Source organism: Melanotaenia boesemani, chromosome 9 (genome assembly GCF_017639745.1).
Source record: "Melanotaenia boesemani isolate fMelBoe1 chromosome 9, fMelBoe1.pri, whole genome shotgun sequence".
Lineage (NCBI taxonomy): Eukaryota > Metazoa > Chordata > Actinopteri > Atheriniformes > Melanotaeniidae > Melanotaenia > Melanotaenia boesemani.
The window spans coordinates 31,154,035-31,178,263 of NC_055690.1; the positions used below are offsets into that span (position 1 = coordinate 31,154,035).

The 24,229-nt window shown below is 39.4% G+C and overlaps 2 protein-coding genes across 2 annotated transcripts; both read left to right on the forward strand.

The window, feature by feature from the left end:
• Positions 1 to 218: 218 nt before the first annotated feature.
• Positions 219 to 13,019, forward strand: prss16 (serine protease 16). Its single transcript, XM_041994141.1, has 9 exons — positions 219 to 480; positions 641 to 822; positions 2,168 to 2,400; positions 3,188 to 3,323; positions 5,888 to 6,002; positions 9,571 to 9,772; positions 11,113 to 11,203; positions 11,313 to 11,515; positions 11,766 to 13,019. The coding sequence occupies exons 1-9, from the start codon at positions 262 to 264 to the stop codon at positions 11,873 to 11,875; spliced, it is 1,491 nt and encodes a 496-aa protein (XP_041850075.1). The 5' UTR covers positions 219 to 261; the 3' UTR covers positions 11,876 to 13,019.
• Positions 13,020 to 16,117: 3,098 nt separating this feature from the next.
• Positions 16,118 to 22,487, forward strand: serpine2 (serpin peptidase inhibitor, clade E (nexin, plasminogen activator inhibitor type 1), member 2). The gene is made up of 9 exons (XM_041994142.1): positions 16,118 to 16,354; positions 17,142 to 17,420; positions 17,493 to 17,720; positions 17,867 to 18,064; positions 20,978 to 21,176; positions 21,309 to 21,406; positions 21,649 to 21,735; positions 21,810 to 21,893; positions 21,979 to 22,487. Exons 2-9 carry the CDS (start codon positions 17,159 to 17,161, stop codon positions 22,014 to 22,016), a joined length of 1,194 nt encoding a protein of 397 aa, XP_041850076.1. The 5' UTR covers positions 16,118 to 16,354; positions 17,142 to 17,158; the 3' UTR covers positions 22,017 to 22,487.
• Positions 22,488 to 24,229: the final 1,742 nt, after the last annotated feature.

Here is a 24,229-nt window from a genome sequence, read left to right on the forward strand (position 1 = left end):
ACTCCAATTATCGCCTGCTATTCGCGGTTTAACAAATAATTAGTCACATATAAACTCAATACACATATGATGTGCATAGTTTTTTAAATCAGATAACATTTAAAGCAATTTTACACATTCATTCAGATACCTACGAGAGCGGTTCTAAAATAAGAAACTCGTATTTCCTACTTTTTTCAACTTATTTAAAGTAGCAGGAGAACTTGTCATATGACTACATATAAACTGATCACATGCTGGAGGCTCCTTGTCAGTACCACAATGGCTTGTCGAACGCATGGGCTTGCTGTGAGTAAAGTGGTCTTATTTTTTCTGTCCTCTGTGTTTGCAGCGGCAGAGGGCCACTACAGGGTCCCCTTTAGGGGCCTTATGAGGTTTAATCCAGTTCATGACACCACGCAGAGAGCTGTGTTTGAGGAGCTGTGGTTCACCCAGAAGCTGGATCACTTCAATGGTGCAGACAGCAGAGAGTGGAAGCAGGTGAGTCTACCTGTTGTGGATCCCCACAGGAGCTAAGATACATTTGTAAAAATGGTATTTCTTCCCTGTGTGATTGTTTTACCAAGGCATTAATGTGTATTAATGAGAAACACTGGCACATGCTGCATTCTTGTAATTAGGTTTCACTTTCTCCACTCAGAGATACTTTGTGAATGAAGCCTTCTATAAGCCTGGAGGTCCAGTGTTTCTGATGATAGGTGGTGAGGGCCCAGCAAATCCAGCATGGATGCAATACGGCACCTGGCTTACCTATGCTGAGAAGCTGGGAGCACTTTGTTTGATGCTGGAACACCGTTTCTATGGGAAGAGTCACCCCACAGCGTATGTTAGTCATTTTTAAGAACTCTTGAGTTTCTTTAAATTAAGCAAAAATATTAATGATATTATTTGCATAGCACTTTGAGTGAGTATAAGATGAAAACCTATTAAACTGTAACATTACACTAACTCACAATAAAATGTGTATTGATCTCATCTGACATAAAGGGTTAACAAGTGCAGTATGCTTGAGTACAGCAGCTTCAACTTAGTTTCATATAGTTCCACCAAAGACAACACCTACTGCTGTAGAGGATGAAGCTACAGACTATGTTTAGAAACACCAGCTTTGCTGTTAAGCGCTCCAGTGAGCTGAGTATTTCAAGCAGCTGGTCTTGTTGTTGGACGCATGAGAGAACTGACACCTTCTACCATAAAAATCTGCAATAAGAATATTGATGGATTGTGCATTTCAGCTCTGCTCATCACTAGCACTTTACATTATGACCTCCATCATCACCACACAGCTGTTTGAGGACCTTCAGTCACTCTTGATTTCACAATACTATCACCATGTAAAGAAGTAGCTGCACCACCAGATGGCAGCTTGGTCCGAAGAAAAGGACAGTTGTCTCCACCAGATATGCTGCCTAAAGACAGTTTCAGTGAACTGAGACATTGTAAATAATGGTTGCAATTTAGAATGTTTATTTTATACTAAATACATTGGAACAGACTTGTTTGTCAGCAGTTCATTTAACAAAACTAATTTTCTGTCATTCTTTTTCTTGATTTTGCTTGATTTGCTCACCAATAATAATCCAAATGTATGCAGGCTGATTGCAGAGTTTTAAGCTGTACTGCAGGCTGGCACCCTTATTGCTATGGTGGAGTCGCGCTGCAAAATGGCTGGATGGCAATGTCTAGTTAAAAAAAATCAAGGCTTTTCCTGAAAAATACTAGCTAACTGGATAACACAGCGTCCATCATTTGGTCAAGCAAACTACAGCACAGCTCCAGTCCATCTTAAATGATCAAATTTTTCTAGATCTTGTTTGTGGGGTTCTTTTTTGTTTTGTTTTTTTATGTTTTATTTTTTAATTTGGTTTTCCTCTGAGGATCCAGTAAAAAACTAAAACACTATATTATTCTGTATTCACACTTATTGGGATCCTTCTTCTGACTTCAGTGCAGTTTTGGGCGTCCATAACTTCAGCATGTTTCAAGATATTTAAACTATTGAAACACCAAAATATGTGGCTCTTTCAGGGCAAGGGTGATCAGAAAGAACTTTTCCGTCATCATTTCAGAAATGTTCAATTTTTTCTTTAGTACATTTTTAACATTGATTTCAATGGACGGAAACTTTAAAACCCCTTCATGCAAACTCTAATTTTTCTATGTTTAGGGACCTCAGCACCGACAACCTACGTTTCCTCAGCAGCCGGCAGGCACTGGCTGACCTGGCACACTTCCGCACTGTGATAGGACAGACCCGAGGACTAACTAACAGGAAGTGGGTGGCGTTTGGCGGGTCATACCCAGGGTCTCTGGCTGCTTGGTTCAGACTGAAGTACCCTCACCTGGTGCATGGCTCTGTGGCCACTAGTGCACCTGTGTATGCTACAGTCAACTTCCCAGGTATGACAGGGCAGCATATATAATAATAAACATATATCTTCTTGTTTTTATCTGCTGAATTGCAACGTTAGACATCAAGAAAAAATATATATATATTTTTCCTTTCTGTACAACTTCCTGACTTGAAACATCTAAACTGAACTGCAGAACAACTGACAGATCAAAGCTGAAGCTTCATTCTGCCTTCATCTGCTTTGTGTTTGTCTGAGCTCATTGTTTTCCTCCAGGAGGCTATGAGCTGGAATCGAGGTCAGAGCAGCTTTGAACATGGACCTAGGCTGTTCCACCCACACACTGATCCTATTTTGAAGACATTATCACACACATTCAGCTCACATTCCCTTTGACCTGAGGAAAACACAGAGACAAAAACACACAGCAGTGGACATGGTGTACTGATGTTAGGTTTCTTTTTCTCCAAGCTATTACTTCCCAAAACTACACTGGAGTTCGTCAGCAGTGTTACCCATAAAAGGCTGGCTTTCACTTCAGATGGAAATATTCCAAGGTTTTGAGATGTTGCGTTTATCCTATGAGCTGTTCAAGTCTAATAAACCACAAATTTCACTCATTGTTTCACAGTGAAACCTTTTTAAATAAATAATGTCCAAAGCATTTAAACAGAGCTAGTTTCACATAATGTTTTTTTTGGATGAATTAGAGCTTTTGTGCTGCCTGAAAATAGCCATCTGTGTTTAACTGGGGTAGTGGTGTGTATTATTATGGTCTTTTTATAGCAGTCTTGGTTTAAGTGTCTACCCTTCTCTCTGTCTCTTTATCTTACCAGAGTATTTGGAGGTTGTGTGGCGTTCGCTGGCCTCAGAGAATGCAGAGTGCCCCTTGCTGGTGAAAAAGGCTTCAGATACCCTTGCTGAACGCCTCAAAGACCCTAAAACCTATGACAACATCACCAAAGACTTCAAGTACAGTACATTTATCCTTAAAACGGCTTCTTCTCTGTCCTGATGTGTTCTGAACTGATCAATGAAGTGGCAAAAGAAAAAGTCTACCAAATTTTAAACCATCTAAGTCCAAACTCAACAAGCAGAAATCAGTTACACTTTATTTAATTTAATGCAGTAAAATGATGAGAATTCTTCTCTGGGCTCATTTAGCTTCATTTTCTGATAGATCCCTATTATCTCATGTGTTCATGGTTCATTACCCTTAAACTGATCTAATCAGTAATCGTACTGAAAAAGGCTGTTTCATATATGCAAAGCAAAGAAGCACAGATACAAACAGTAGTTTTAATGAGGTTTCTGTTCCTTTTACAGTAAGAAAGAATACGCAATATGCTCCCCTTGGAATAGTTAAAACACTTAAATATATATTTAAAATACTGTTGGCTTTTTTCCAACAGACAGGTGAGGGGGTTGATTTGATCCGTTTAACAGACTAAAGCTAGCTGCTTAACATTGTTTAGCTTAGCACAAGATGTGGAATCTGATGGAAACATTTATTCTGGTATTGCCCAACAATATTTATTTTTGTGATAAAACAAAAAGTAATGTTATTTATATATAGGACTATTGTCAAATGCTACCTGTTTTCATATTAGCATTTTTTGGGGAGTTTTGTAAGTACCTTGTGAGTCTCATGCTGAGCTAACTACCTGTATCTAATTAGTTTAGCATGCAATGCAAACTGAAATTTCATCTTTTCTAAACATAAACTAAATCTATGTTAAATTTTCCACCCAGATCAAATATACAAATATTTGCTTTATTGTAACAGATAGATAAGAAGATTGATGCAGGTCTGTTAGTCATGTCTGTCTTACAAATAATAGCTAGTTGTTTAGCTTAGCTTAGCTTAGCTTAGCTTAGCACAAGATCTGGAATCAGATGGAAAGGCTTAGCCAGGTACTGCCCAACAATGTGTTTTTTATTTAGAGAAACAAAAAACAACCATATTATTTATATGCAGGACTATTATCAAACATTATCAGCTATCTTTTTCTTTGTTCTTTTTGGTCTTTATAAAGAGCTTGTTTGTTTCATTCTGAGCTAACTACCTGTAGCTAATTAGCTTATCATGAAACATTTTTTAAACATAAACTTAAACAATGTTAAATTTATTATCCAGCCTAGATGTGGAAATTATGTTTGTCTGCTTTATTCAAACAGATAGATGAGAAGATTGATGCTATTCTTATTGTGTCTGTCAAACTATAGCTAACTGCTTTGCTTTGCTTAGCACATTCTCTGGAATGAGATGGAAATATTTAGCCTGGTACTGCCAGAAAATATGTGTTTTCTTTATTTTATTTTACTTTTTTTTTTTTTTTTTTTTTTTTTAGAAATAACTGCTTATATACAGAACTATTTTCAATCATTACCTCATATATTCATTCGTTTTTTTTTCTTGTACAGAGCTTTTTAGTTTAATGCTGACATAACTAACTGTAGCTACTTGCCTTTGCATAAAAAGTTAACCGAAGCCACATTTTCTTAACAGAAACTATAACTCTGTTAATTTTCTAATCCAGCTCTCTGCTAGATAGTATTAGTTGTTTGTGAGCTCAGAGGAGCGGTGTGAGTTGTCTCAGATCCAGGTTTGACTCACGTCTGTGCGTCTCCTCAAACATTTCGGGACCGAACTTGGTCCTCTGGAATTTTAGAGCTGCAATAGAGACTGTGCCTCAGTCACACATTTCTGTAGAATAACATAACAGTAATCCATCCTATTGTAAGATGAGAAATGTAATTTTTATTTATTTCACAGATTTTATGTATAGGTTTTACAAGCGTTGCCAAAGATTCATATAGATGTTTTTTAATGTTATGTAATCTGAATGCTGCTTTATAGGCTGATTAAGTGCTTTAGATTGAGGTTTTATTGGACAATTTTCAGTCACGTTTTTTCTTTTTTTTTTTTTTTCTTCCATTGTTTTCAGTTACAGCCATGAAGTCATTCTTACCCTGGTTGTGCCCTGTCTGAAGTCCTTACGCCTGCTTCTGATGTTATTTCTGTCAGGTTGTTATAGCAACTGTGAGGCCAGATGGTGTGTTTGTAATAAGCAGAGTTAAAAGGTCTCTGTAATGGCGCAGTTCTTCTTACAGAGCTCATGGTGGCACAAGGAAGTTGTCCTGACCACACTGGACATGTTTTATTTTAGCTTCAAAAAGCAGACAAAGCAGACATGTCCTCATTCAGGCACAAACATGCAAACGTCACTGCAGTGGTTTGGAGGGTTGTCCAGCTTCCAAGTCACACTGACTCAAGGAATACAGTACTTATGTTAGTATTCACACTGAGAAGCTTTTTGTTTTGTTTTTGGAAATGTCATTTTAATTCCTCCAAAGTAGATCTGCACACATACACTCATCAACACAGGTTGGTGGCTGGTTTAAGTATTCCCTGAGAACACAGGACAAGAGAAAATATTGATACATTCCAGTTTTCCACATTCACTTTCTTCAACTCCATGTCTTTCTTTTTGCCTTTCTATCCTTCCTTGTTGCCTTGCTTCCTCTCCCTTCAGTTTATGCTCCAAACTGCAAATCCACACAGAGATGGACTCTGCATACTTCCTGGAAACGCTGGCTGGCAGCTTTATGGATGTGGTCCAGTACAATCAAGACAACAGAGCATTTGAGGTGAGAGAAAGAGGACTGAAATCCAGACTCTAGTGGGAAGATTTTTCAGTTTTAATCAAAATTTGGGCAAAATTTCAGGTGAAACCAGCAGACATTTGACAAACATTTGCTGCAGAAATGTTTGGTGGAAACTTGTGGCTGACCTTGTGTCTGGCATTTAAAGCAGCTGTGATGTGTAGGAAGGTTACAGACGGTCTTTGTATTGTCTAACAGCCAAACAAGCAGAGATATTGCCTTGTTAGAGGAAGGTCAGAGTTGTTTCTGGGATCTGTTACTAGTTTATTTGTCCTTCATCTCCACATAAGTGTAACCTTCTGTAACTGTGAGTGGTTTGTGACTCAGCAGAAGGGATGACATCGCTGTAAACAATATTAGAAAGGGCAAATTAAAGAATGACAGCTACAGGTGGTATGTCCTGCCAGAAAATATGATGATTAAAAACAAAGCATAAATTTGGAAAAGAAACCTTTAATTTTACAAAAAAATTCTTCTCCTTTATGTTGACATTTTTGAGGATTAGAGCAGTGAAAATATAATGGCATTAATTTGCATGACAAAATACTCAATATAGTAATAAATGGCAAAATCATGAATGCCTTTTTTAATGTAATCTTGTAATAGTTCATTTTTAAATATATTTATTTATTTAGAGTAATTGGTAAAAGATTAATTCAATTTTAAGTCATATTTCAGAGGGTGATGGCTGCTGGCAGGGAGGACTTCCTGTATCTTTCTGTCTTGCTGCATACATGAAGAAACCTCTGTTTGAACACACTCTGTTCTTTCCTTAGTGTTGTATAGAGCAGTGCTTCACAGCCTGCGGGGGGGCAAAGAGCACAGGGGGTCCCCCAAGACTTTGAATATTTAGAGCCATTGTGTTTAATGTCCACACACGTTCCCTGTTTTAAGGGAAAAAAAGTATATGTTTTTAATTCAGCTTTGGCTTCATCAAAGGACAGGACTCAAAGTACAGTAGTTATGGTGAGAATCTCACTTTGGAAAGTATAAAATCAAGCATGGTTTCAGCACAGGGTGGGTCAGGGGGCCGTGGCTTTTTAGTATTTACATGACGAGGGTCCCCAAGGAAAATGGGTTAGGAACCACTAATATAGACGGTGTGGAGGATTGTTCATGATGTTCAGCAGCTTTCCAGCATTGTTCTAATCCTGCTGCCCCAGAAGATGCTGAAAAGCAATTTGAACTCGCGACACTAGGCTGATAGAAGATATAAAACATGTAAACAATGTTTTTCTTAGCTCAGTTCACCTAAAACCCACAATCATCTCTTGTTTTGTGTGTGTTCAAGACAAAGTGATTGTTTATGCACCATCTCACAAACTGACCCGTTCTCTGTACTCATCTTCTCCATCACGGATACTGCCCACAACTGCAGAGTAATCACAGTATTTCTGTAGGTGACAGGACTCAGAGTTGTACTGGAAGTCTGAGGTGCACAGTGTGAAGAGAAAGGGTGAGAGTACAGTTCCTTGAGGTGCTCCAGTGCTGCTCACCATCATCTCAGACACAACCTTTCATTCTTACAAACTGTGGTCTGTTTGTTTGGTATAAATCCAGGAGGTGGTGGAGATATCCACCTGGAATTTGTGGAGCTTCTCACATAACAGAGCAGCTGAATTGTATTAAAAACACTTGAGTGGGCTCTCTGAAGCAGGTAGATGATGGTGCCTTTTAACCCCAAGAACATTACAATATGCAAACTGTAATGGGTCCTAAATGATGTTCTTTTTATTATTTACTTCATATACTTATTGTACTTATTTACTTGACGTATTTCCAGACATTTTATTTAAAAAAAAAAAAAAAAAAGAAATTGATTTATTAAAAAGAGTTGATGCTGTTTTTAGCAGTGAATTAAACAGAGTTACAGCTCAGAATACATCCCTACATGTTGTAGCTTCTCGTCTGGAAGCACCCGGGATAGACTCCGGTCCCCCTGTGATCCAAAATTAGAATAAATGGGTAAAGCCAGTGGTGGTTATTTTCTAAACAGATGAGATGCAGGATGTTTGCTCTGGTTATTCTGTTGTTATTGGCTTCTTCTGATGGAATGTACATGCAGGATTTCTTCAGCTTCTAACTAGATAAGCTAATCAGTTTAAACAGACCTGGTTAAGTTCATATTTCCAAGTATTTTCTATTTTCTTTGAGGATTTTTAGCTTTAGAATTGTTCTCTTAATTTAGAAGTAATTCTCCTTTTCAGCTTTTTCACTTCTGGTTTAACATTCATCTCCAGAATTAGCTGATTGTTAATTAAATCCATCTCTCCTCTATCATTATACATGTGCTGCAGGCTGCTACACCATCCCAAAGCACGGCCTGTCCATCCCCCATGCCTAGTGGTTGAAATCTTCACTCTTTCTGGACTTCTCCAAACACACCTTTGCTCACAACTGCCACTTCCAGAATGCCCCAGACTGATTTACAATGTTCCCAAGCTGATTTGTACCAGTGTTCCCACTATAGAACATCATAGCTGCAGCTTAGAGATCTTCTACTCAGGTCTTAATTTAAAATTTGACAAGTGATATCTATGATGACCTTAATCCATACTGGTCAGATCTCTGTGGGATGTTTTTGTTTTGTTTTTTCACACTAAACCTTCAACAAAAATAATCCATTTATCTTGCTTAAAGTATTAATTCATGTTTTAGCTGGATGTTTTTCTGCATTAACAAATTTTATTTCCTTTATTCGTCTTTTTTTTTTTTTAAACCAGGTACCTCTCTTTTTACCCTCCCCCCTTCTTTCCCATTCCATCCCCTCTCTGTCCCCCTGGTGCCTTGACGAGACGTGAGTCCGGTTACCAATAAGCTGATGTGAAAAAGTAACAAAAGACTCTTTGGTCTCTCTGGTTTCCTGTCGCCCCAAGCTAAAGAGACGCTTGTAAAAGAGCTGAGAGGAGCAGTGGGCCACAGAGTCCACAGCACAGCCAGCAGCAGAGGATTTAGGTACCACTGAGGAATTTGGTTTAGAACAAGGACCAAGGTGTAACTCAATCAGTAGTCAGAGCTGCTTCCACGCCCAGGGGTTATCAATGGGCTGCTTTATAAGACATGGAGGCATTTTCTGGAGCTCACAGCTTTTAGTAATAATTACTTCCTTTACGCAGAATATGCAGATGGGAGGGTCATCATTTACAGTCAATAACACTTTATTTTCTATCTAGGCTGGCTTCCAATGTCTGCAACTGTTTACTCAAAGATCGCTGTAAATGACACATACAGACTTTTTTACTCAGAAGGACCCAAGCAGAAGGTTGGACAGCAGCCACGGAGGAAACATAAAGTTTATCTGAAGAGCAGTGTGAGCACACAGGGAGCAGATCACTGCAATCATCCAGAAAACCGGCATGAGCTGACCTCCAACTGCTACTCTGTAATGTTGTGGAAGCAGCCTGTGAGGCGTTTACAAAACGTGGACAGAATTATATTATAAAGAATTATATTTATATCCCTTTTACTTCTTAGTGTTCTGTCTCAGGGTGCTGATTTTTGGTGAAACCCTTCATGTGTTACCGTCACTTCTTCTTCTTCTATGTTGATGCAGGGTGTGTTGGGAACCAACATCACCATTAAGGTGTTGTGCAGTATAATGGGGGACGAGTCGCTGGGTGATCCTTACGCCCGATACGTCCTCGTGGCCCACCTGATGATGGACACCTTCTCAGTGAAATGCCTGGATGCCAGCTTCAGTAACTACGTTAGAGACATGACTAACACATCCTGGGATGGGCCTGCTGCTGGGGGAGGTGGGTGCGGACCAGGAAGTGGGATTGTGTTCATGCAAATTATTTGATCTTAGTTACTTATATCTACAAATGTAAACACTTGCAGTAAACAGCTATTCTTTTCTGAGAAAAACCCGTAATGTCATCCTGAAACTTTCCACCAAGTTGCAACCTCAGGGTGGGGGTGTGTGTGTGTGGGGATGTGGTTTTAGTCCTGTCGGAAACTAAACTTTAAATGCTGCTGAAAGCTTGTTTTAGAAAGGGTAAAAATAAAACGATAAGACTAATTAAGGCAAATGTGAAACCTAAAAAACAGTTGTTAGATCACTTCCCCACAAGATCAAGTTAAAATAAATCCAGAAAATCTTCCTGTAATTTGTAAAGTATCAGTGAAATACGCTGCATGGCCAAAATAGTCCCCCTTGGATTTAACTGAGAAAACAGCTAAGAAGACAAGGACTGCCTTGGTGAGAGTAGTGGAGGACTGGAAAATCTAGACCAGGGTTTTTCAAATATTGCAGATCAGATTATTATAATTATCTTGTTACTACCAGTTATCAGATTTTGATGGTCATGTAAACAGGCTCATGTAGTGAGCGAAGAGCTAATTCCCGTCGTGGAGAGCACGATCTCCATGGAAGGATGGAAGACTCTCAGATGACAGGGATGTGTAACGGTACAGACCAGTAACACAGAGTAACAAAGAGAGCCTGGGAGCCAGATTTAAACTGCAAGTGCAAAATGGTAAAAGTGAAGAAATTAGTGAATCTAAAGAGTCACAATGTCCAGACTTGGGTCTTTATCTATTTAAATAATTTGTTGTGGTTCTGTGTTCAGTTGTTCATTCAAAGGTTAATGAAAATATAAAAGGTACAGTGTGTAAGAATTAGTAACATCTAGTGGTAAAGATAGGCATAGAAATTACTTTAAATGCTGAGCATAGATGTGAATGGGTGGTGGCCAAAATTCTTCCAGACATAAACATGTTTTCAGATCCAGTGGCCTCAAGTGCAGCAGTGAATGCACAGCAAAAACCTACAAAACTACAAATGACTACAAAAAACTTCTGTACATATGTACTGTCTTCTTCTGTGGTAGTTTTAAGGTTTTACTTATCATTAATGGTTATCTAGCATCTACCAAAAGCTGCACTGCAGTTTAAAAGCTTCACACACAGAGCTGTTTGTCCATTCAGAGACCCCGTAGTAAAAATGGTGGCACAAAAAATGGCAGCTACACGTATGTGAACCCACAGCAAGTAGAATAGTCGGATGGTTAGTGTTTCCTGCTTTCTGTTATTCCTGCCTATATTTGTTCAGACCAGATGACTGGGGAAAAAATTTAAATGTGTGTCTTGTCAGGGAGACAGTGGGTCTACCAGACCTGCAGCGAATTTGGATTCTACCAGAGCACAGATTCACCGAACCAGCCTTTCATCGGCTTCCCGCTTGTGTGAGTGCACCACACGTTATTTCCATGTCTAACAGACTCATAGTTGTTTCCAGCAGCCCTGCACCTGCTCCTCCCTCATCCTCTGTTTTCCCTCTATCTCTATTTCCAGTTATCATGTCAAACAGTGTGCAGACTTCTATAACATCAGCACTGAGCAGGTAGCAGAGGCTGTCGCTCAGACCAATGAGTACTATGGCGGATATGAAATCCGCTCCAGCAGGATAGTTTTCCCAAACGGCTCCATTGATCCATGGCATGCCCTGGGAATCACCCGAGACATCACTGCTGACCTCCCTGCTGTATTCATCAAAGGTCCTTTTTCTTTTTTTTCCTAATTTTACTGCTTATGTGTGTGTAAAATTCGGCTTAAACGCCACAATAGGTTTTGTTTCTTATGTCTTTTATATTCAATGTGAAGTAGCTGCTTCAGGCTGTGTAACATTACAGAAACCAAGCAACACAACTTGTCTGTGGAGCTCTGTTTCCTTCGGCTTTTTATTTTCTCTTGCTGGTTTTCTTTTCTCTTGCTTATCTTTAACACTCATACTTTCCTCCAATCCAGGAACGGCTCACTGTGCCAATATGTACCCAGCCCGAAGCGAGGATCTCCCACAGCTCTCTCTGGCTCGAGACCACATCTTCGTACTCCTGCAGCAGTGGCTGAAGCAGTGACTCACAGTTAAACATGCCAATCAGTGGCACTGGTGGTGCAAATTAAACAAATCAAACAAATTGAATTCATTTCCAAATGTTCAAAATGCTGCTTTGCACAAGTCTTAATTGGAAGATAGTCAATAAGTTTTGAAATAATGACATGATTTTGAGATTATGAATAAAGTTTTTTATGTTTTTTTTTACGATTATCTGCACTGGACTGTTAAACAGGACAAGATGGACAATGAAAAGGTTGTATTATGCTTTTTGGCTTCATTGTCTATGTATTATATGGTTTATACATGTTCCAACCTGACTGAGGGTTACTAGTGTACATCACTATCAACAGATTTAAAAATGAGCACCTGTACCACCATAAATATGCAAACATGGACACCTTGTGTGCTTCTGCTATATATGGCCGACTACTCAAGATCTACTTTTAAACTAATACAGCAAAATTAGCTGTAACTTAAAATTATTCTGTACTGTCCATGAAATTGGGTTTATTTTTGCACTGAGTTTAATACTGTTCAGAACTGAACGTGCTTAATGAGGGTGGATCTTGTTAATCCTCTGAACTTTGGACATGCAGGCTCTGATCTTTGATTACTGTTGATAATATCAAACTCTGATTACATCTCTTTGTTAATTTTGACATTATAAAGCATTCTGTTTGCTTGTTGTTGTTCTAACGGTGAAACCAATCATCAATTTTCAGTGTGTGAAAAGGAGATAAGTCCACTTCTGCAGGGCAGACTTGAATTTGCTTAATCATTAGATCTGCCCCCAGGAGCCAACATTCATTCAAGTTGTTGTGGGTTATGAAGGGAAATCTGTGTTTCTCAGTTTTGAAGTGGATCTTGACTGCCTAGGTGGGGCAGATGCACATCTCCATAACAAAAGTGGCTGTGTTCAAAGTGGTCATTTATTCATTCATTCATTCACTCACACACCATAGTGGGCTCATTACTGAGTTTAAACAAAGACCTGCATTTCAGACAGCACTTGAATGCAGCAGTTCTTCATAATCATGTATTTTCAGTTTAATGTCGCATAACTGGCAGCAGGACAGGTACATAGATCTGAGGTGACAACACATCTGCTGTTTTTAGTTCATAACATCTTTCTCCATATTACATTAAACGCTGACAGAATTGCATTTCTGTTGTATCTTTTTTTATTATTTTTCTTTAGTTTAATATCACTGTCAATGCCATTATGTTAAAAAAAAAATGACTAACGCCACCACTGCATCATAACATCCTCCATACATTTTCCGTTTGGACTGAAAACTGAAATATGATTCTGACTATATTTTACCAATAATGTCTTAACTCGTGTGTCTTAGGCAGAAGGAAAGACGAGACACTTCCTGACTGAGAAATCTGAGGAGTTTTATTTGCTCATTAGCGATTTGCAATAAAGCCACACAAACTATAAATGTTAGCAGCAGTAAGTTACTATTAGCTTTAATGCATTAAGGTCTCTTTCTACTGACGTAGTAAGCTGCCTCTGTACACTGCTGCTGGCCTGCCATTTGACCAGCTTTAGTGTCTGAAAAGTTTGAGCTTATACTGGTTGGAGATGATAGAAAGGCAACAGGAAGTCAAATAAGCACTGATTCCAACCAAGGTCTGCAGAACAGCATCTCTGAACACCCAACACGTCCAGCCTTGAAGCAGAGGGGCTACAGCAGCAGAAGACCACACCCAACAATACAAGAGTGGAAAAATGTTACTTGCTATGATGAGTCTCCATTTTCTTGGCCCACTTTGGGCCCCTTAGTACCAACGTGGTCTGGTTTAACCACCACAGCCTACCTGAGTATTGTTGCTGACTATGTCCATCTCTTTATGACCACAGTGTAGCTACTTCCAGCAGGATAATGCACCATGTCACAAAGCTCAGTTCATCTCCAACTGCTTTTTAGAACATGACAGTGAGCTCACTGGACTCCAACGGCCTCCACAGTCACCAGATCTCAATCCAGTAGAGCAGCTTTGGGATGTGTTGGAACGGGAGATTCTCATCATGGATGCAGCCGACAAACCTGCAGCAGCTGTGTGATGCTGTCATATCAATATGGAGCAAAACCTCTGAGGAATGTTTCCAACACCTTGTTGAATCTATGATACCAAGAATTGGTGTTTCTGAAGGTAAAAGGGGCTCCAACCTGGTACTAGCAAGGTGGACTTGATAAAGTGGCCATGAGTGTATTTGATTAGAGAAATGCTCCTGGTGTTTATTACATCACTGTAGACTCCATCGCCTGTTTCAGGTTAAATAATGTCTACAACCATCTATGTAGAGTTGTAGTTATTGTTCTTGGTGTAAATGGCTTCACATGACCTATTTACCTTTTTAGGTTGCTGTCGATCTACAACAATATTTTAAAGGACATTTCTCAATTCCAGTCAGATGTTTTGTAATTGAATCAAACTTTTGTATTATGTTGCTTATGTGGACTCATTTCGTTAAACAAAAACAACAAAACATATAATAATCTAAATAATACTTATTGAAATAATTTGCCCATGAAAGAAGGATAACATTTGCTTTTGAATACACCATGCAATGCTGCTCTGTTGTAGCATCTTTGACCATCTTTGTCTTATAAGGATATGACACAATGTGCATCCAGCTCTTGATTTTTCCTGTTGAGAAACATTATCTCTCAGTGAAATAATAGCAAATTTCAACATGTTTGAAATAAGTTTTCAGGTTAAGGTTATTAGTAAGTTCATTAAAATCATGAGTGCATTATTATCCTTTACCATAGCAGCAGGAACAGGAACCAAAAAGACACCAAATATTTCAGCTGACAAGTTGAATTTGAGTTGAAATTGTGACTTATCGTGTTCAGGATGTGTGATATAAACAGACTCACATCTGCTTGTGTTCAGCAATTGTCTTATTTGATATTAAGACCAAAATGCTGGCCATGCAACATGAGCATGACGACCAAAAACTGAGAATTACTTGTACTCACGGAGGCTGTAAACCAGGTTTTCCCAGCTGCTATCAGGTGAGTGGCAGGTGGAAGGGTGCACCCTGGACAGAATGTAGACCAAAATCCTCCCCTGAAACCAGCATCACGGTTGGTGATTCCATGTTGCAGCATTAGACTCAATCTAATTATTCCCTTTGTTGCTCTGTAAGTTATAAATAACAACTGGGATTCAGACCACAAAACATTTGTGTTTACATACCACAAACCGGCCTTCATTGAGGGGAACATCTTGGCATCTAAAAACATTTGGGATGCTTTGTAAAATATAAAAAACAAAACAAACAACAACAACAACAAAAACTGAACAAAAAGATTCCCAGTGTTTTATTCCCAACATAGCATAAAAAATTAACACAAAGTTTAAATTATGATGTTTTACTATTTCATGAAAATATAATGTTACTACCTTGAATCCAATGGCAGTAACAATGCTCATAAAGTTGAAATGGGACAACAAAAGCCTAGAACAGGAGGAGGAGACATATTGAAGCTAATCTGGTTAATGATCAACAGGTCAGTAACATGACTGGTACAAAAGGAGCATCTCAGAGAGGTAGAGTCTCTTATAAATAAGGCTGTATGCTGCGTTAAAAACAGATGACTTTGTTATGGAAATTACTGCATGGACTTGAGAACACTTCCAGAAATCAGTTTACTTCACATTCACAAATGCATCTCTTACAGATTTCAGCAAGACAATGCTAAACCACACACAGCATCCATCACAACAGCATGGCCTCACAGGTGAAGAGCCAGGTGCTAACTGGTCTGCCTGCAGTCCAGAGCTTTTACCAACAGAAAACATTTTCGAGCATCATCACATTAGCAATCTGGCCCAGTGCTGTTAGGCAGCAAGGATCTTTGTTTCAAAATGTTTAGTCTTAATTGAAGATTTATTTTGGTTTAAAAAACATGATAATTCGGTTTTATAACAAGACTTATTTTCCGGTTTAAACTGTTTTCAGATTGATTTTCAGTAAAAACACAAACACGGATGACTTAGTGCTTCAGTTTCAAACACTTCCTGTTTCAGTCAACAGGTCCTGTCAAAAAAAAAAAAAGAGTCAGTCATTCAGAGCCGCGCGCTACTAGAGGTGACAGCTTTAACGTCACCATTGAATTCATCTCAACTGTCTGAGAAATGTGAGCACGATTAAACAGCTTATTATGTTAAAGTGTTTCCGGTGCAGGGAATTATCTTGTCTTTTATTTAGAACAACTACCGGAAGTGGTGTTGCTCGGTGTTCGTTTGACAGTAGCAGAGCCCACGGACCTGGTGTTCGGTTTGAAGGCGGGGTTCAGCCCCATAAATCCCCGAGAGAAGCAGCGGAACAGGCGTTAGTAACGTTCACTGCCTCTGGAATAAAAACGTTTTTTTCTTTGTTCTCAGACTCTCAGACCCGAACTTCGCTTCTCGTTTGGACTTTAGCGAACCGTAAGTTGACAGCTGCGCGTGCAGGACAAGTCGGAACACCTCGTGAAAGGTAACGGAACAGTTTAACTCTCCTGAGGAGTAAAACGGGGGATAAACACCTGGTTTTCACTGCATTTTAAAAGTCTCTCATAACTTAATTATTGCCGTTTTTGTCGCTGACTTTAACGGACCTGCATCATGTCCTCCAGATAGTTTTTAGACACTTTAAATGTGTTTTTGTTGTAAGGTTTTAAATCTGACCCAACCTCAGTAAAGTAGTGCATTTTTGAGAATTGAATTTACAGCTGTTCAGAGAAAGCTGCCTCTTCTTCCTCCCTGCTGTTGACGCTGATTGTTATTTTAATGAAAGAGGGCCTGCTCACACCAGGCTCTGTTAACTAAAAACGTTTTATTTTAAACTGTATTTAGCATTCCTTTGTGGAGAAAGTTTTTTTTCTGTTTTTTTTTTCTGTTTTGTTTCCCCCCTCCAAAAGCCAGATGTTAACAAAGCATGGCTGACCACATCCAGCAACAAGCATCCAGGAGCGGGCCAGAATCACTTTTCTAAGCTGGTCCTAAACATTTAATTTAATTTTTAATTAAAAACAAAAGAAGAGAAGAGCTCCATGTTTTGGTTGTAGTTTTCAGGCTGGCCCAGCAGGGCTGAACGAATGGTTTTATTGTTTGAAGGACAAGAGAAGGTGATAACCACGATGAGTCATATGAAAGGTATCCAACAATCTTAGAGGCGACCTGAAGGAATGCCTGCTGTGGTTAATTATTGATTTATAATTTGGAGAGCTGGTCAGCTGATGAGAAAGCCCTGGCTCTCATATCCCGCTGTTTTCCCTTCCCAGGTGCTGCGGGGATAAAAATGAAGCAGACTTCCTTATTTTGCCTTCTTGCACTGGTGACCCTGTATGGCTGTGAGTGTGTGCTGTCACCCGTTGCATCCTACGGAGAACGGGGCTCTGATCTCGGCATACAGGTGTTTCAACAAGTTGTTCAAACCAAGCCCCTAGAAAATGTGGTGCTTTCCCCCCACGGAGTGGCTTCCATCCTCGGCATGCTCCTTCCTGGAGCCCATGGAGAAACACGGAAGCAAATCCTCAACTCTCTGCGCTACAAGAGAAATGGTAAGACAGTGTTTGGCAGCAAATGTTTGATTTTTAAACCCTGAGAAATTAAGTTAACACTGGTCTGCACAGGGCTGTACAAGATGTTGAAGAAGCTGCACAAGGCCTTGACTTCCAGGTCCAACCAGGACGTGGTGATGATCGCCAATGCCATGTTCAGCCAGACAGGGTTCCCCATGGAGAGGAGCTTTGTGGCTGCCAACAAAGGCAACTTCCAGTGTGAGAGCAGGAGCCTGGACTTCAGCAGCCCCTACACAGCAGCTGATGAGATCAACAACTGGGTCAACAATAAGACTAAAGGTACGGAGCATGCTGAGGACAAGCCCAGGTGGACTTTCTTTTTTAAATCGAAGGTTTGACAGGATGGTTCTGCTCAACTGATCGTGTGATTCTCCTTGTTTGTTGTGAAGTGAACATAAAACTTGCTGATGTGCTCTTTCAACCAGGTCACATTCCCAGCCTGATCAGAGCAGACATGCTGGATTCAGCTCTGACCCGTCTGGTCGCTGTTAATGCCATCTACTTCAAAGGCTTGTGGAAGTCGTGTTTCCAGCCCGAGAACACCAAGCAGAGGCCCTTCAATGGGGCTGATGGCACTGTTTATAAAGTCCCCATGATGTCCCAGCTGTCCATCTTCAATATAGGTACGTTCTGCTGCGTGAGACTTGCCGTTCCTTCATTTTTGTTCTGAATTCAGAGATGTGCTTTCATACCTTCTGATTTAAATGCATCGTGATTCTTAGCTGTAGTTAACTCTCTGGAGTTATATTTAAACAGTAATACAGGTTTGTTACAGACTGCGTCAAGTTGTCGCCGTTAATCAGTATTAAATGAATCCTGGGCGAAGTTAAATTAGTTTATCAGAAGCTGCTGTTCAGCTCAGGTCTGCTAGATATTATCAACTTAATGATTTCATTCTTTATTTTAGTTTTTATGATCCAGTCTCGGCCAGTGCCTGATTCACAGAGCAGCTTGTGGTGAGACAGGAAATGCAGGCTTAGACATGCCACATCCCAGGGATATTATTTAGTCTGGTGTGAAATGAGATGATATGCTCGTCAGTCATCTATATTTAGCTAGGCTACGGACACAGTCCTGCTGTTCATGTTTGGTTGTGACGCTCAGATTCACGTCATCTCAGAACTGTGTTGAATTTTGTTGGGTTGTCCACAAACTAACAAAAAAGGGTCCTGAAGAGAATTTTTAATGGACTTATATGTGTTATTACCTCCATCAAGGTGGTCTTTCTGTCTTTTAGCAACATAACTCCAAACGGTAAGAATCTTGATGAAATGTTCAGAAATCTCAAATGGAATAAGGAACACATGGTTCTAACTCAAAAATAATGTTCACAAACATTGGCCAAAATAAATAAATCAATAAATACAGTGGCTTGGTGGAGGCCTGCGTGCTCTGAGTGCTTCTAGTTTAAACATACTTTACTTTGTGACTTGATAGTTCTGAAAGTTAATTTGATGACCATAAAAAAAGGCAGAGGAACTCCTGACCTTAACAGAAACACACCTGAATACACACGTATACATCTTTGAGCAGACAACACTTGTTCAAACTTGGAGAAATACCTTCACACTGATCTGTATTAGCTGAGGAAACCATCATGTGATTAAAGGATGGTGTGTCTTGATGCTGCAGCCATGTTCAGGCTGGTTTCAGTGTTTGATTCACTGAGACTAATTCTGAGTTCAGCAGGAAGTCCTGTCAACATTGGTATGCAGGCAGCAGTGGGGTAAAAAAAAAATACCAGAAGCTGTAGTCTTGCAACAGGTCAAAGCCACTCGTTTTAGAGAAATTATTCTTGCATCATATATCTGTCACAGTCTGAAAAGCTAAAACAGGGCACTTTTAGTTTCTTTTTAAATGAAAAAAAATTAAAAAGACAAGCCTGTCAGGAGGAATTAAAAAAGCCTTCTGAACTTGGGCAAATTTTTTTTACTAAGACGCCACCTAACAACGGCTAATTCATCATCCATCTTCATCCTGTCTCTTCCATGAGCTCTTTCAAGTTAAGTCAGTACAATGTTAGCTCTTGTCTTATCTCTTGCTCTGTCTCTTTCTCCTTCTCTTTTTTTCTTTCTCAGATAATATCTTCTTGCATTTCTTTGCTAAATCAGCCATGTGGCGCGTTCAAAACAGCCCATGTGTTTGTATCCAGTTGCTAGCACGTGACAAGCTAATTTGAGCCATAACTGGTCGCTGCCGGAAAACGAGAGCTAAATGTTACTGTGCCATCAAAACGAGTCACAAATGCTGATTTTGAAGGTCAAAGTTACATTATGCTACTTTAAAATATGTCATTTCCACAGGAACAGACAAATACAGAAATTTAACCTATGCCCTATTTTCTATCTTTTTATTAGAATCGTATATTAAACTGTTTCAGATTTCCAAGCAAAGCAGGTTAACCTACAATTTAAGTTTAAAATGTGTTTATTGAAGCAAAAAAGTATCATTACTTGGTTGTCAAAATGAATAGCATGCAGGAACAGTGACATCAACATGAACTCTTGTCTGTGGCTCGTGAAATGGAAAAAGGAAACCTACTAAACCATAAAGACAATTTTTAAAATTAAGTTTACAAAATTATAAAACCCTTGAGGATTATTTACAGAAGATGATTCCCTGTGAGGCATTTAAATGTCTGCTCCTGCTGTGCTTCAGCTTCACTTTTTATTAAAATGTGTTTTGGTAAAGATGTGATAGTATTCTGGTAGGTCATGAAGCGCTGAGGCCAAAAAAGATTCAAAGCTTCAAGGCTTCAGTCTAAGAACAGTGACATCTGGTGGTCAACTGAAGCCATAGCAACCTCTGAAGAGTGCAACTAAAGCACTGACCGTTTCCCATATCAGCAGTAAAAGTTCAGTATAGACTGTATGGTCATTTTAGTCTAGTAATTTATACCAATGAATGATTACATCATCATTTTACTTTAAAATAAAAAGAATTGCCTGTTGCTAGAATACTGAGACACTTCGAAAGAAGTATGACTAAATTCTCTGTTAAAACAAGTAAAATAACCTGATAAACAGACACACTCACCCACACTCTTAAAAACATTCCAGACTTAACCAAGAAACAAATCTCCATTGAAGGAGACTGTCTGGAATGAGACTGTTTTAAAAACTGGACTAAAAGTTCAAATAAACAAGACCAGACAGCCTTCCTGCTGCAGCTTTGTGACTGTTTATTGTGTCTGAATGAACACAAACATTTAGTTTTTTCTTTTAATGTTTTACTCCAGTATTTTAGAAAGAGAAAGTGAACAAGCTCTGAAGCCTCTGTGTCATTTGCCCATCACTAAATTCTTGGTTAACGGTGGATTTTGAGTTCTCTTCGTTGTCCCAGAGGAGTTTGATAGATTGGCTGTTCCTTTAGGATTCTAACTTCCTCCCAGCCTGATTAACTTCCATCTCTTTCTCCTTCTTCTCTAATTTTGGCCCAAAAAGGTTGAATTGTTTCTCACTGGGTCTCAGTTTGACACTTGACCGGCATCCATTTTATCCTTCCAAGCTAACCCAGAGCCCATCCTGTTCTCTTAGGCATGGCCAGCACACCACAGGGCCTCAATTACCGGGTGATCGAGCTGCCATATCATGGCAACAACATCAGCATGCTGATCGTCGTGCCCTTTGATGAGGACACATCTTTGTCCCAAGTCATCCCTCACATCAGTACAGCCACAGTGCAGAACTGGACCAAGCTGATGAACATGAGGAAAATCCGCCTGCTCATCCCCAAGTAAGACCAACACACACACACACACACACACACACACACACACACACACACACACACACACACACACATATGGTATGGAGGAGCTGCTCTGACTGAAACAAGGGATGACTGTGTCCACATTTGTGTTTGTAGGTTTACTGCAGAAGCAGAAATAGATCTGGAAGCTCCACTCTCAAAGCTGGGAATATCGGACATGTTCAGTCAAGGCAAAGCCGACTTCAGACACCTCTGTGAGTGAAAACCGTAAATCTAACTATGACTCAGACTCCAGGATGATGGGAATATTACTGTGGTTCATTTAGGCATGGCCAGGGTTGTTGGGTGTTTACTGCTGACAGTCAGTACGATGTCTGACGCGTCTCAGTGTGAAAACCTATAAGAGAAACTCTGGGGCCATCTTGTGGTGTAATGACTCATTAAAGAAATGATGATTGTTTTTATATGTCGCCATGTCGTGGCATTGTTTCCTCAGGTGCTGAACCCGTGTACGTATCCAAGGCACTCCAGAAAGCGAAAATCATTGTGAATGAAGATGGGACAAAAGCAGCAGCTGCCACCAGTGAGTATCTCCTCCTAGTTTTGGCTCTAACAGACGTTCATGACGTGTTTTCACCGTGTTACATCTGTGTTCAGCTGCTATTCTGCTGGCGCGGTCCTCTCCACCGTGGATTACTGTGGACAGACCTTTCCTCTTCCTCATCAGACACATCCAGACAGGTAAACCATGTTTCACACACATCACGTGATCAGTGTTGAAGGTTTTACCTGCAGCATGATGAGTTCTCCCCGTCTCTGTCTGCAGGTACCGTTCTCTTCATGGGTCAGATCAACAAGCCCTGAGCTCAACCTGCACATGAACATGGTTACACACCGGCACATACCAACACACACACCTGGCTGTAGACTTATGTACAATGTGGACATATAATGTTGTTTGTTTTAAATGCAGCTTTTTATGTTACTCATTTTCTGTAATACATAACATGCTGTGTGAAATGTTTTGCAGACTAAATTTTCCTGCTCTTTTTAATTTTTTTTTGTAAACTTTTTTGACTTTATTACATTTTTAAAAGACTTTGAATGTCAGATTGTGTATATTTCCAACTCGGGGGTAGGATAATCCTTTATATTTATCACATCACAGTTCTTCCTCCATCTGTAGTCATGTAACTCCAGCCTGCGTTCATTTCTCTCTTAAGTTATGGAAGTGTACATGTCAACTTTTTAAACTTTGCATATTATTTCCCCTCAGAGGAAATCTTCTGTTGTATTTGCTTCACATTTGGGAATAAAATACACATATTTATAACATCTGTGGTTTGTGCCTCATGATGATTTTTTTTTTTTTCATGTATTTTTGTAATTATGATAAAACTTTTTTTTTTTTTTTTTTTTTCTTCCAAACCTTATACCTGCTGGGGGTCAGGTGACCAAAGAGTTCAAGCTCTGGACAGGTCACATGTCTGTGTTAAACCTGAAACAGTATACGGACAGAGCCAGAACCAGTTCTGAATTATTAGGAAAGAGTGATCTGTTGTTCACAAACATGCTGGCTCAGAGAGCCAACTCTTTTGTAATGAAGAGACTGGCTGAATCCTTTTGTGAAGATAAACCTTTAAAAGGGATGGGGCTTTGATTGGCACACCATGCAGCCAATCACGTGAGGAAAGACTAGGCTCATACCATTATGTGAAAGAAAAAACGGCGCAGAAGCTCAGAACACTGCAAATGTACAGGTACAGGCTAAGAAAGAAAGACAGGGAGTTGGTGGTCTAACATTTCATCCTGCCCATCAAGATGTCCTGATGGTACACACAAGATATGTCTATGATCTGACACCCGAGGCTCTGAGCATGCGTCCTGGGTCATGAGGCAAATGTATCAGCCACTGTGCTAAAAATCGGTTTGGCCACATGACTTAATGACAACTGAAAGTTGAGTCTGAATCATTTAGCAGGAATAAACAATTTTTTTCTTTTTTTTTTACTTTAAGTAATAAACAAATTACTGGGAGGATATTCCTATTTGGTGGTGTTCATGTGGCAGGTTTTGTTTTCACAAAGTAGGCTGTTTAGAAAAAAAAACTGCTAAGAAACATAATAAATAAAAACTCATAACCAGTGATATACCCCCTCTTCTGTTTTCCAAACATGTCCTCTTTCCCAACACATCAATGAACCTCTACCAGTGAGCTCCAAAACACACTTTGCCAAAATCCATGTTGAGTTTATGAGTTTTCAACAGTCACATGTGAAATAATGTCAGTCTGTATTTCTACAGCACCAGATGAATGTTTCATAACACAAAATATAAGTGAAGTCTATATGAGTGTACAATCAGACATGTCTAAGAACGCTAGCACATCAAAACTGCTGAGAGTTGATTAAAGGAAAAAAGACGTCTCGATTGCAGTTAATTTTATTGACCACTAGATGTCCTACTCAAGCACTGCCTCAATGAAGCCTTGAATAATGAACTATTTTCTGAGTCACGTGTCAAAGCTTCAATAAAGCTTCGCTCACTAGTCCCACCAATGCTTTCTGCAAAAGCACATGAAAATGTAATTTCTATGTTAGGTTGAGGACACGGCCATAAATTGATCACTTGAGATCAATATAATATCTATTGAGATTGTTTAGACCAGGGGTTTCTAAACATTTTCTTTTCAGGGCCTCCCAAAAACATTAGGCCAAGGACCCTTTTGCAAACCCAGAAAATACCATGAAATAAATAAAGATAGACCATTAGATGTTTCAGTATTTTAGATTGTTGATTGAAAATTTTGAGTATTTAAATGGAAATTGTATGTAATAAATCATTTTATATATTCAGAGTTTTTCATTATTATATAATGCATAAATAGAGACATTAATTTCTTTACACTTTAAAGACACCCCACCTGCACGAATGCATAGCGTAGCATACTTTGCAGAGGTAATTTACATTGTCAAGGCATCCTACCTTCATCAATTTGTTCACAGTATTTCTTTGAATACCTGTAATGTAATTTCATGAGACCATATCTATGTGGATTAAGGATTATGAAAGTGTAC

Bases quoted from the DNA above. Each gene is read 5' to 3' on its own strand.
- prss16 (XM_041994141.1), top strand. From the start codon at position 262: ATGGCTTGTCGAACGCATGGGCTTGCTGTGAGTAAAGTGGTCTTATTT. The intron at 481-640 runs GTGAGTCTACCT...TTCTCCACTCAG, and splicing joins ACAGCAGAGAGTGGAAGCAG to AGATACTTTGTGAATGAAGC. The intron at 823-2,167 runs GTATGTTAGTCA...TTCTATGTTTAG, and splicing joins GGGAAGAGTCACCCCACAGC to GGACCTCAGCACCGACAACC.
- serpine2 (XM_041994142.1), top strand. From the start codon at position 17,159: ATGAAGCAGACTTCCTTATTTTGCCTTCTTGCACTGGTGACCCTGTAT. The intron at 21,407-21,648 runs GTGAGTGAAAAC...TTGTTTCCTCAG, and splicing joins AGCCGACTTCAGACACCTCT to GTGCTGAACCCGTGTACGTA. The intron at 21,894-21,978 runs GTAAACCATGTT...CTCTGTCTGCAG, and splicing joins CATCAGACACATCCAGACAG to GTACCGTTCTCTTCATGGGT.